The sequence below is a fragment of the Mesitornis unicolor genome, unplaced genomic scaffold (assembly GCF_000695765.1).
Source record: "Mesitornis unicolor isolate BGI_N332 unplaced genomic scaffold, ASM69576v1 scaffold14157, whole genome shotgun sequence".
Classification (NCBI taxonomy): Eukaryota; Metazoa; Chordata; class Aves; order Mesitornithiformes; family Mesitornithidae; genus Mesitornis; species Mesitornis unicolor.
In genome coordinates this window covers 4101-12761 of record NW_010195856.1, presented here as the reverse complement: position 1 = coordinate 12761, position 8661 = coordinate 4101, and the positions used below count along the sequence as shown (strand labels likewise).

Genomic DNA, 8661 nt, shown 5'->3' with positions numbered 1-8661 from the left:
TGGGAGTGCTGGTGTTGGGGTGAGGAAAGGGCTGCTGAGGGGGCTGGGCTGTGGGTAGGGTTGCTGGGCTTAAGAGGAGGGGGTTATGGGGAACTGGGAGTACTGGTGTGGGTGTTGCTGGGCTGGGGGTGGTGTCATTGGGAGGAGGGGTATTGGGAAGGGTGGGATTAGTGATTTAGGCTGGAGAACGGAGGGGCTGAGATGCTTGTGGAGACTGGGAGTGGGAACTGCTGATGCTGGGAGAGAAGGATGCTTGAGGGTGTTGGGACTGGGAGGAGGATGCTGGAGGCTGCTGATGCTGGGGTGCATGCTGCAGGAGCTGGTGGTACTGGGCCTAGGAAGTATGGGGACTGGGGAGGCAGATGTTGAGGGTTATGGAGATTGTGGGGGTGTTGGGGGTGCTGAGGTTGGGGTGCTTGTAGCAGAAGTGAGGAGTACGGAAGAGGAGCAGGGACTGCACCTCTGGATACTGTGGGAGACTGGGAATAGTGGATGCATTGAGGCAGGGGAGTCTGGGTGTACTGGGAGTGCCAGTGCTCAGGGTATTGAGGCAGGGCTGTGTGCTGGGCCTGGCAGGTTGACTCAACTCCAACTTCCTCCTGTTTCTCCTCAGATTGCAAAGGAGGTGGCGAAGTTGCTGGAGATGAAGGCACAGCTGGGAGGAGATGAGGGAAAACACAAGTTTGTGCTCAAGACCCCAAAGGTAACATCCTCCAGCACACACGCTCGCAAGCCTCTCTGTGTGCACGACTCCTGTGCACACCCCAGCACCTCCACACACCCGTGTGTGCAAAACCCTCGGCACAGACTCGTCTGTCTGTGCTCTCATTTCTGTTTCCCTTTTCATTTTTAGTAGCAGGGAAGAGGAGGTGAAAACATCCTTGACATCCCAGATACCTTAAAGACTTTCTGATGCTTTTCTGACAAGAAAACCACTGGCTGGTGTGGTCAGGAAATTAAATTCCCTTTTGGTTAAGCTTTATCATAGCTGCCCAGCGTGAGAGGTCTCACAGCTGCTTGGATTGCACTATTTGAAGTAAATGAGTTGCATTGCCCGATGAGTTTAGGGTTAGGACTCTTTGGCTCCTGTGGCACCGGCCCCATGAGTGCAGATGTTGGTTCTTATGGATCAGGGATCCTCAAGTTGGTCCTGTTCCCTGGTATCGTGGACAGAGCGGATGAAGCTGCTGGTAGGCTGGGTGAGCACAAGTGCTGTGAAGTGCAGCTCTGCTGGTGGAAGGTTCCCTGTGGGGCAGTTGCGAGGCATGAGCCAGCCGAAGAAGTCCAGAGGCTCAGCAATGTTTCCTAGAATGCTCGGTACGTGTTGAAATCATCAGATCATTAAGGTTCAAAAAGCCCTCTAAGATCATCAAGTCCAACCCTCAACCCAACCCCACCATGGCCACTAAACCGTGTCCCCAAGTGCCACATCCAGGCACTTCTTGAACATCTCCAGGGATGGAGACTCCACCACTGCCCTGGGCAGCCCCTTCCAGTGCTTGACCACTCTTTCAGTAAATAAATTTTTCCTCATATCCAATCTAAACCTCTGTGGCACAGCTTGAGGCCGTTTCCTCTTGTCCTGTCACTTGTTACGTGGGAGATGCGACCAACGCCCACCTCATTACGCCCTCTTTTCAGGGAAAGGCCGTTTCCTCTTGTCCTGTCACTTGTTATGCGGGAGATGAGACCAACACCCACCTCATTACACCCTCTTTTCAGGGAGTTGTAGAGGGCAATAAGGTCTCTCTCAGCTTCCTCTTCATCAGGCTGAACCACTCAGATCCCTCAGCCACTCACCATAACTCTTGTGCTCCAGACCCCTCCCAGCTTTGTTGCCCTTCTCTGGACACTCTCCAGTGTCTCAGTGTCCTTGGAGCGAGGACAGACTCCAAAACTGAACACAGGATTTGAGGTGTGAGGAGCAAGAAAGGTCTTGAGGCTTTAGACCTTGCCTTAGTCTGTGGGGGTGGCCAGTCCCGTTTCCTGAGCTGGTCTGGCTGCTGCTGACATCTCTGTGGTCTCTCACAGAAGCTTCCTTCAGGGGTAGCTATTCTATCTCCAGGACCCTGAGAATAGTGTCTATAGTGCAATTTATGCTGAAATTTTTTGTAACCTGGATGTTTCATTGCTAGAAGCTGACCCAAGACCAACTGCACTTCCATGCTGTGGCATGGAGATCGTTATGAATGTTGTTCACAAATAAAGCAGGTTATGGTAATGCCACTGACTTGGGGAAGTGTCTCAAAACTGTTTCCCTTGTCCATTTCCTTTATGGTTTTAATAAATGTTACTGTGGTGTGAGACCTGGAAAGGGGAAAGGTATTTCACTGTTTAAAGATGTAGAGAGAGGATTTTGCAGCTCTGTTGATTGCCAGGGATGCACAAACAGGTTTCCAGCCTGTCTCAGCCACATCCATGTACTGCTGAGAGCTGCTCTTCGCTGTGCGACCTGCAGGTGGGGTGTTACGCAGTGCCTGCTCTCTGCTTCCTCCTGCCTAGCTGCCAGTCCCTAGAAAATTAAAGAGGGAGGTCTGGTTAATTAACAGTGCTTTATGTGTTGCCGAGGGCCTAAAGGTCATCGAGATAATTCAGTGGCTTTTAACAGCAAAGAAATTAAAAGGGAGCACATGCCAGTGAACAGCAGGATGGGCACTTCATGGGTATTGCGCTTTGAAAAGATGATTTCGCTCTGTGTTTGGGAATTGTGGAGCTGTTGGTTGTTCCCCAGCTTCAGAGTGTGCCTGACCTCTGATTCCACCTCTTGGGGTGGTTCATTGTGCAGGGATTTCTGATATGTCTGAATCAGAGCTGTGGACAGGATCCAGGCTGCGCTGTTGTGCTTGAAAGCACTGAACTCTCCAACTGTTGGATCTGTGTTAGCTCCTTTGTTTCCTGAAACTCCAGATGCAGATTTAGCTCTGCAAACCATGGCAGATTGGGTCTGAGCTGTGTCCTGATGTTTTCCAATGATTTTTTGGTGCTGCTTTTTACCACCTCTCCCAATATCTGGTGCCTGGACCCAGTCTCTCTGGTTTCGTAGCAGTATGATAGCTTCTTCGCGTCGCATCTCATGTCTGTCTCCACTGCATGCCCCTAACCCAATGTGTCCATATCTCACCCCAGGGCACACGGGACTACAGCCCCAAGCAAATGGCCATTCGTGAGAGGGTCTTCAACGCCATCATCACCTGCTTCAAGCGCCACGGAGCAGAAGTCATCGACACGCCAGTGTTTGAGCTGAAGGTGAGTGAGGACACAGCAAGGTGGCTGAGCTGATGAGGATCCTGCAGCTGAAAGCTTGTGATGTGTTGAGGGCTGAGTTTCCTTCTTCCATGTCCTAGGTGTCCTCCCTTTCTCCTCTTGTTTTTTTGTGAGCTCTAGGGCTGATCCCCTGTCACTGAAGATGCTGTTTGTTCGTGTGTCCTTTTGTTGTAGGAGACGCTGACAGGGAAATACGGTGAAGACTCGAAGCTCATCTACGATCTGAAAGATCAAGGAGGAGAGCTGCTGTCCCTGCGCTATGACCTGACAGTATCCTGCCTCAACCAGTGCTGAGGGGTCTTGTCACCTTTGCTACCCTTCTTTTGGGATGACCAGAGGGCAAGGGAGGACAGGCTGTTGGCTCTGACTCTGTACTGACAGTGAGAGCAGGAGCAGTGGGTGCAGAACCCTTGCTCAGTTATTTACTGTATGTTGCTTCTGTCTGGCGAAGTAACACTTGTGTGCGGAGGGAAGGAAGATCTGTATTGAGTGGGGTTTCTCCTGCACTGGGGTACCCAGGCCAGGCTGCTGAGGGACACAGCCCGAGTGAGACAGATCCACCTTAAGGCAGTGCTGGAAGATGCCTGTGGGGGTACTTAATGGCAGCACGTGTGGGCTGTGTCTTGGGCATTTGTGGGGACCTTGGGGGGCTGTGGCAAGTCCAGCTCTCTCTTAGCAGCTGCTTTTCCACACGTGTACGCGCCACATTGTGCTGGATGTTGAGGAGATAGCGAGGACCCAGTACTGCCTGTGACTGATAACTGGGTGGGGTGATCCCTCCCCGTTCTCATCCTTAACCCCGCTGTTTCAGGTGCCCTTCGCTCGCTATTTGGCGATGAACAAGATCACCAACATCAAGCGCTACCACATCGCCAAGGTGTACAGGCGGGACAACCCGGCCATGACCAGGGGCCGCTACAGGGAGTTCTACCAGTGTGTGAGTTTGGCTGTGGACAGGGATGCTGCTGTAGGCCGGGCAGCGCTTGTGGGGACATAGGACTGTTAAAATACAGACTGAAGGCTGTGTTACCCTGCAGTGGCCTTCCCTATGGCTGTGAAAAGTTCAGGAGGATCCACTGATCTCCTTAGCATGCCCTTATGGGTGTGAAAAATGGCTTGAGAGTGGGGGCATGAGGACGATGGCTGTGACATGGGGTGCTGGTGTATCAGAGGGCTTTGTAGTACGGCCCCCAGGTGCCACAGGTATCTCACGTGCTTTGCACTGTGGAGGAAGACAGCTCTTTGCTTTGTCCCACAATCCTTGCCAGCCTGGTGGAGAGGGAGAATTTCCTTCTGATCCCAAATCTGGAAAGGGTTGAACTCCTGGGTGTGTTAGCAGGACACACAAGCCAGGTGAGCGTCTCAGCCGTGGCATACGGTCCTTCTGCGCTGTGCTTAGTCAGCCTTTATTTCAAAGGAAGGGAAAACCCAGAGGCCAAATTACAGAACAGGTAAGAAAGCAATTTCATTTGTGGCTTTCTCAGATGAGTGTGGGAGCCTCAAGGAATGGCTTTGTTCTGCTGTAAAACACAGCCCCTAGGGCCTCATATTGCAAACAGATTCCTGTTTGAGAATATCCCTGTTGCATCGTACAAGCCCTGTGGATACCTCCAGCTCCAGCCTGGTGGTTTCCCATTTCCAGACGACTCGAGGTCTTTGTCTGCTGTGTCTCATCTGAAAGCCTGTTCCAAGATCTCACTCCTAGGACAGCTAGAAATAGTCTTCAGATATCCAGGCTAAGCTTACTTCTGTCTGATAGTTTACTTCTTCTTGTGCCAGTGCAGCTCCTTAAACGACAGCTGTCATCCCTTGATACCGATTCCCCTTTCCCAGATAAACATTTGGGAAACGTTTAGAGAAGTCTTCCCCTCGTTAAGCCATGTAAATCAAGCTCTGTTACCTTCTCTCCCTGGAGATGCTTTGCTGCTTTCTTAGCCTAGTAACTTTTTCTGCATCTTTTCTTAAATATAATTCACCAGTGAAATATAATTCCCTAGGAAAAGTGGGTTTTTTCAGTGAGGTTTCACATTCAGCTGGAGCTGCACGTTCCTGACTGTACCAGATCTTACCCAACTTCCACAAGGATTGCATCAGCCTTTCGTGCACTCAGCTAATGGGGGATTAACTGATGTGATCTCACCTCTTTCGTCCTCCATTGCCCCAATTTATTTTGGAAGCTTGGTGAAGCCATGCTGAAATTTACCCTCTTAATTAAAATTATACTTGTAATCAAAATCTCATTGCAGCCTTTGCATTTGAGGATTTGTGAGGGGGAGTCGAATAAGAGGTCTCTTGTTGCTTCTGTGTTTTATTTCTCTCTGAACTTTGATGTTGTCTTTGCTGTTTTCCACTCACGGGGTGCCTATGGTACCTGTTAAAGCATCTTGCTGTTGTGCTTTAGTTCTACGTGCTAGTTCATCTCATAATCTCTAATGGAGACCACTCAGGCTTTCTGATTTCTTTTTCTGTCTTGGCAGTTGAAACGTTGGTTTTGCCTCAGTTGAGATCGCTTCTGTCATTTTCTTCCATGATCATTCACTTGATTGGCACGTGTATTAAAAAAGAGTATCCCCAGAATCAAGGTGAAACATTTGGCATTTAGGTCATACCATTAATAAGTTGTTTTCTCCTTCCCTTCTTTGTTCCTTTGTTCTATTTATTTACTGCTGATGATCTCTGCTGTCTCCTTTTTCTTGTTTTCCAAGGATCTCTGTTTCAAAGTGTGTCACGCAGTAAACTGCCGTGTCAGAGGCAGGGTCACACACCTCCAGAAGCAGAACGGCTTCTCACAAACTGCACTGCCATGACACAGTACACAAACACCTTGCAATGCAGTGGATGTGAGAGCACTGCTGCCTTCGATGAAAGAGGGCCATAACCCACATCCTGTCCCTTCTGGATACTACTGGGGAGTGCTGGTGTGCACCCTTACATCCCGTTTCTCTTGCTTTTTGTAAACGAACTGCTGGTAGCAGCAGAGTTGAAGCTGTGTCACTGCAGCCACGCCAGCGGTGCTGAATTGCTCACTGCCTTTTCCTGTGCCCCAGGATTTTGACATTGCTGGCCAGTTTGACCCGATGATTCCCGATGCCGAGTGCCTGAAGATCGTGCACGAGATCCTGAGTGATCTGCAGCTCGGGGACTTCGTCATTAAGGTGAGACTGGGTGGGTTTCTCTGTGCCACGCTGGGAAACAGTGGTCGTTGTTCCTGTAGTTGTACACAGCAGCAGCTGTTCCCGCTCATAATGCCCACCAAGGCCCGATCCAGAAGCCACAGTCCATCCCATTCCCCTGCCTCCTCATGGCATATCTGCTAAAAGGCACCTTACCAGGGTAAGGCACTGAATTCATCTCCTTAGTCCATGGCCTGTTTTTCAGCCTGAGCTGATTTTTAGCGTCCACATGAGAGGACTCATGGGCCCCCTTTGTTTTTTCTGCTCTGTTGAGTGGAGGTGTCTGTGGCTCTCGAAGGACAATGTGCTAGCTGGTTGTGCTGGTTGGCCTGCTGTGGGCCGAGAGGCAGCTTATTTCCCCAGGAATGGGGAAAAGACACAAATTGCAAACAGCAGAACATCTTGGCAGATACCTGCTAGGTTTTTTTCCACACTTTAGAGAGGAGAGAAACTGGACGCAGCTGAAGCATCTGTTTGAATCACAGAATCGCTCGGTTGGAAAAGCCCTCTGAGATCATCACGTCCAACCGTTCCTGTCTACCCCCTAAACCATATCCCTAAGTACCTCGTCTACCCGCTCTTTAAACACATCCAGGGATGGTGACTCCACCACCTCCCTGGGCAGCCTGTTCCAGCTTCTGACGACCCTCTCAGGAAAGAACTTCCTCCTTATCTCTAACCTGAACCTCCCTTGGCACAGCTTGGTGCCGTTTCCCCTTGTTCTATCCCCCATCCCCTGGGAGAAGAGACCAGCACCCACCTCTCTACAAGCTCCCTTGAGGCAGTTGTAGGTGGGGATGAGGTCTCCCCTCAGCCTTCTCTTCTCCAGGCTAAACAAGCCCAGTTCCCTCAGCCGCTCCTCATCAGGCTTGTTCTCCAGAGCCCTCCCCATCCTTGTGGCTCTTCTCTGAACACGCTCCAGAATCTCAACATCCTTCTAGTGAGGGGCCCAGAACTGAACACAGCACTCGAGGTGCGGCCTCACCAGTGCCAAGTACAGTTTGTAGTTAATGACTTGCTCCCTCTGCCCCAGGTCAACGACCGGCGCATCCTCGATGGGATGTTTGCAGTTTGCGGTGTCCCAGACAGCAAGTTTCGGACCATCTGCTCCAGCGTTGACAAACTGGATAAGGTATGAGCTGGAGCCCTGCAATGCAACTGCTGCTGCTGGAGTTCCAGAGAGTCTCTGTTCCTCTGGGCTGCTCTCACCATGAGAACTGGAAAATGCTGATAGGCATCGAGTTGTTCTTGTTCCCCTGTTTCTCTGGGGGGTGGCACGCAGGGCACAGCAGTCACATAGGAAAAGTGGATCCTATGCTTTCTTCTCCAGTATCCAATGGGGTCCTGACAAATGGAAAGAAGGGAGGGAAAAATCCTCTTCACATGGGAGCTTTGGCATCCCAAACCTTAGCCACCTTAAGTTTCTGCTGTTTATGAACCAGGATTGTGAAAACCTGTCCCCAGACTGGACCAGGACATTGAAAAGCCTTTTCAAGTGCAGCAGGTTCAGTTGGGTGGTGTGAGGAATCACAGTTGTGTCCTGCAATCATAGAACAGATGTGACTGGGAGGGATCTCGAAAGATCATCCAGTCCAACCTTTACTGAAATTTCAGACCTCAGTGGCAAGGTGAGTGTGATACGTAAATGGTAAATCTGTGTGGTAATGCAGGAGCAGAGCAGTGCAATCATAAATGATGATCTGCAGTCGCAGTCTGTGAGGCAGGGTGACAGGGCCGAGTTAAATGGAAATCCACTGGTGAGCAGGCTGCTGAAGCTGCTGTTGTCTAGGTCCCTAATCATAAATACCACGCTGACACCAATGGGGTTCTGCTGTGTAAAGATGTGTTGAGGCAGATACCTCTGTTCCTCTGTACTGGGCAGGACCATCAGAGACCTTCCCCTAGAGCAGTGCCTGATGTTCTTCTCTCCTCTTGCAGATGCCATGGGAAGAAGTGAGGAGCGAGATGGTAGGAGAGAAGGGGCTCTCTCCCGAGGCTGCGGATCACATCGGGGAGTATGTCCAGCTTCACGGTGAGCTCTGGGGGTTGAGTCCTTGGCCTTGTTCTCCCAGGCCAGGCAGGGCCAGCGATGGAGGGGTGCGAGGCAGCACCCACAGCTGGCCAGGCCCAACGTTGTGGGTGCCACTGCCCTGAGGCCTGGCTCCTTCCTGCAGGTGGCCTGGACCCGATCGAGCGGCTTTTCCTCGGCAGCCAAGCCTCCCCC

At 51.1% G+C, this 8661-nt stretch overlaps 1 protein-coding gene across 1 annotated transcript in view; it reads left to right on the top strand.

Annotated features, from left to right (window-relative positions):
* Nucleotides 1–616: 616 nt before the first annotated feature.
* Nucleotides 617–8661, top strand: part of LOC104543612 (histidine--tRNA ligase, cytoplasmic-like) — an 11330-nt gene continuing 3285 nt past the window's right edge. The window contains 8 exon segments of the mRNA XM_010188266.1: nucleotides 617–703; nucleotides 3127–3246; nucleotides 3439–3534; nucleotides 4076–4201; nucleotides 6312–6419; nucleotides 7471–7569; nucleotides 8376–8469; nucleotides 8612–8652. Coding sequence (XP_010186568.1) covers nucleotides 644–703; nucleotides 3127–3246; nucleotides 3439–3534; nucleotides 4076–4201; nucleotides 6312–6419; nucleotides 7471–7569; nucleotides 8376–8469; nucleotides 8612–8652 — 744 coding nt within the window. The 5' untranslated portion in view covers nucleotides 617–643.